Source organism: Salvelinus namaycush, chromosome 37, assembly GCF_016432855.1.
Source record: "Salvelinus namaycush isolate Seneca chromosome 37, SaNama_1.0, whole genome shotgun sequence".
In the NCBI taxonomy this organism is placed as follows: domain Eukaryota; kingdom Metazoa; phylum Chordata; class Actinopteri; order Salmoniformes; family Salmonidae; genus Salvelinus; species Salvelinus namaycush.
Window position 1 is genome coordinate 9,528,786 of NC_052343.1, and position 4,020 is coordinate 9,532,805.

General features: G+C 39.2%; 1 protein-coding gene across 1 annotated transcript; it reads right to left on the minus strand.

Annotated features, from left to right (window-relative positions):
- Positions 1 to 2,622: 2,622 nt before the first annotated feature.
- LOC120031263 (hepcidin-like) lies at positions 2,623 to 3,548 on the minus strand. Its single transcript, XM_038976940.1, has 3 exons — positions 3,365 to 3,548; positions 3,190 to 3,270; positions 2,623 to 2,941 (listed from the first exon to the last, which is right to left on the minus strand). Exons 1-3 carry the CDS (start codon positions 3,449 to 3,451, stop codon positions 2,843 to 2,845), a joined length of 267 nt encoding a protein of 88 aa, XP_038832868.1. The 5' UTR covers positions 3,452 to 3,548; the 3' UTR covers positions 2,623 to 2,842.
- Positions 3,549 to 4,020: the final 472 nt, after the last annotated feature.

A 4,020-nucleotide genomic window follows, 5' to 3' on the forward strand; every position in this document is an offset into this window, starting at 1 on the left:
AGATCTAGCCCGTGGTTTAATCATGAGATTCTAGAATCTATCTACTTTGATGAGAAAATCATTGAGAACAAAAATGACCGTAAAAAGCTTTGGAAACCATTTAAGTTCTAGAACTCAGCTGAATCTGGTAATGAATGGTGTGGCTGTTGAACAAGTTGAGGAGACTAAATTACTTGACGTTACTTTAGATTGTAAACTGTCATGGTCAAAACATATAGATTCAATGGTTGTAAAGATTGGGAGAGGTCTGGCCGTAATAAAGAGATGCTTTTTTGACACCACACTCCAAAAAGCAAGTTCTGCAGGCTCTAGTTTTGTCTAATCTTGATTATTGTCCAGGCGTGTGGTCCAGTGCTGCAAGGAAAGACCTAGTTAAGCTGCAGCTGGCCCAGAACAGAGCGACATGTTTTGCTCTTAATTGTAATCAGAGGGCTGATATTAATACTATGCATGCCAGTCTCTCTTGGCTAAGAGTTGAGGAGAGACTGACTGCATCACTTTTTATTTTTATAAGAAACATTAATGTGTTGAAAATCTCATATTGTTTGCATAGACACACAGACATGCCACCAGGGGTCTTTTCACAGTCCCCAAATCCAGAACAAATTCAAGAAAGCGTACAGTATTATATAGAGCCCTAATCGCATGGAGCTTCCTTCCATCTCATATTGCTCAAATAAACAGCAAACCTGGTTTTAAAAAACAGATAAAGCAACACCTCACGGCACAACGCCTCTCCCCTATTGGACCTAGATAGTTTGTGTGTATGCATTGATATGTAGGCTACGTGTGCCTTTTTTAAATGAATTATGTAGTTCTGTCCTTGAGCTGTTCTTGTCTATTGATGTTCTGTATTATGTCATTCTGTATTAAGTTTCATGTTTTGTGTGGACCCCAGGAAGAGTAGCTTCTGCTTTTGCAACCGCTAATGGAGATCCTAATGAAATACCAAATCCCAAAATACCTGAAGATCACTGATGTCATGAGTTGACCTCGTATTTTTTAGTTCCCAGCTGTTTTGAAAGCACCATATGTCAGTCGAGTGAACTATTCCTTCCCCTCATTTTTTATAACAGCTTTGGTCTGGCAGAAGGTAACATGACAACCAGATTGTCAACAAACATGGCACAACACATAGCTGGCAAATAGCTTAGCATTAGCTCATTAACTTTCAAAAAATATTTTACACACATCATATGTGTCGATTACAATCTATACAAGAATCGGAATGCATGATTTGTCACCAGTACCTGAACATGTGAATAAAACTGTAAATACATGATGCTCCATACATACACACATGCATACATACATGCATACATACATACATACATACATACACACATACATACATACACTGTATGCCACAGTAGAAACGGCAACACGATATACAGAAAATAAGGCACTTATTCTCGTTGAAGAGGGAAGTTTGCCCGCCTCAGTAAAGCCTCAAATGTAAATTGTCCGCAACAGTGAAATGGGCTACTTGTTATGTGAATTAATGAGGAGGGAGAACACACCTCAATTCAAACTGTTGTTAGAAATTCAAACGTGTTTGAAAATAATTTGAAATTGCCAAGTTGAAACATAGCCTATAGATAATTAACATGCAGCGTGCCTTGGTTTGAGGACAGCGCGGGATAACTGTCCTGCTGCGTAACAACCACATTTTGGAACAGTGAGTGCATAATGACATGACGCCCATAAAAAACTCACACTGGGGCGACTGTTAGAGATATTTGGAACTCACTTGTGAAAATGTTAACGATTGCAAGCATACCCATAACATGATGCAGTCACCAAAATGCTTGAAAATATGGAGAGTGGTACTCAGTAATGTGTTGTATTGGATTTGTCCCAAACATAACACTTTGTATTCAGGACAAAAAGTGAATTGCGTTGCCACATTTTTTGCAGTATTACTTTAGTGCCTTGTTGCAAACAGGATGCATGTTTTAGAATATTTTTCTCTGTCAATTAGATTAGTGTTGTGGAGTAACTACAATGTTGTTGATCCATCCTCAGTTTTCTCCTATCACAACCATTAAACTCTGTAACTGTTTTAAAGTCACCATCGGCCTCATGGTGAAATCCCGGAGCTATTTTCTTCCTCTCCGCCAACTGAGTTAGGAAGGACGCCTGAATATTTGCAGTGAGTATTGATGCACCATCCAAAGTCTAATTAATAACTTCACCATGGTCAAAGGGATATTCAATCTATCCTTTTTTTACCCATCTAAGAATAATTACCCTTCTTTGCAAAGCATTGGAATAGCTCCCGGGTCTTTTTGGTTGAATCTGGGCTTGAAATTCACTGCTCAACTGAGGGACCTTAAAGATAATTGTATGTGTGGGGTACAGAGATGAGTTAGTCATTCAAAAGTCATGTTAAACACTATTATTGCACTCAGAGTGAGTCCATGCATGTGACTTAAGTAAATTTTTACTATTGAACTTATTTAGGCTTGCCATAAAAAAAGGGGTTGAATACCTCTTCAAAGAATGTGTTTGTTTATATATATAAAAAAAGATTTAACAAATCATTATCATAGTTACAATAACAACATCTTAGAATGAAAACATCGCAAACGTGCAAATTAGAACATTTTTTTTTTTTTAAATCCTCACTTATTTCACTTAGCGATGTCTTTTTCCTGTGTCACTAGGCTATACAACATGTTATACAACATGATACAAAACATTTATGTACAAGACTGAGGTTGCAGTGAGAAAGACATCAATGAAACTGCATCTTCTCCACAGAGTCCAAAGGAAATGTAGAAGAAGAGGGGGGCAATTAAAGGCAATAAGTTAATAAGATGGTTTTATTGCAGGCAGGTCCTCAGAATTTGCAGCAGAAGCCACAGCCCTTGTTGTGACAGCAGTTGCAGCACCAACGACACAGCGAGAGGTGGCTCTGACGCTTGAACCTGAAATGCTCCTGTATCCCCGCCAAGAAAAGAAAATGAAAAAAGGAGGGAACAAGCACATGGTAAGTATTTTTGTCCAAGTCTCCACTTTACAACCACGTTGCACACTGCTCGCCCTGAAGCCCTCTCTAACGGCTCACAATCAAATGATAACAGGTAGCACAAGTAGGTTAATTCAATTCTGTGGGGCAAACGCAACCACTTCGATTTTAATTTGCTAAAGGTAATTAGCTTAATTCATTTATTCAATTGAACGTACCGGCAGACGCATGGACTCGCCGCCAGGCTGTTGATGTTCCCCAACTGGACTGTCAATGCTTCCAACCTCGTCTGTTCGCACCTGCAAAGACATTAGGCACAAATGAGTCATGACCAACCTCTATAATCGATGCACACATGTTTGTAGTGGGTTGGTGTTGGAGAATTAGACATACCTCGGAGAAAGGAACAGTGGTGCTTTCAAGGATGAACATACACGCAAGGACGAGTACCACTGCAACTGCAACACTACAGGCCTTCATTCTCGGTTTTGTTAGGAAGATTATAGCCTATTTAAAAGTCCTGTTGAAATCAGTTGAAATTGTAGTGACAGTATATGAAGAAGACCAGAACTCTTCAATTTTCACAAAAAGTGTTGCTCTCCAACGCACAATTTTCAATGCACTAAGACGAGTCCAAAGTTGATTGATTGTTCTTTTGGTGTCAGCGGATGAGGGACTTCTCTGTCATGTGTTGAGACTGCGGTGCACTGGTATTTATACACACTTTGGCCACTATTGTGCAATCCTGCCCCCCCCCCCCTTTTGGACAATGGAGCGCAATCCCGTCGCATATTACCTAATCCACTTTCCCGCTTTCAAAAATGGAATTTGTACGTCTTGGCCTATTGGTCTACATAGTGACATTTTATAATTTTTTGGTCATTCCTTCAGGGTGGATAACTGAAAATTGCCATAGTCTAATAGCATAGACGATTAATAAAACATTTAAGTAGGCCTACTTCTTTCAAAAAAAAGTTATCATTTATTTTCTCAGTAGAAATCTGAAAGAATTGTGGAAATGACCCAACAGCAGGAGTCATGGACGAACA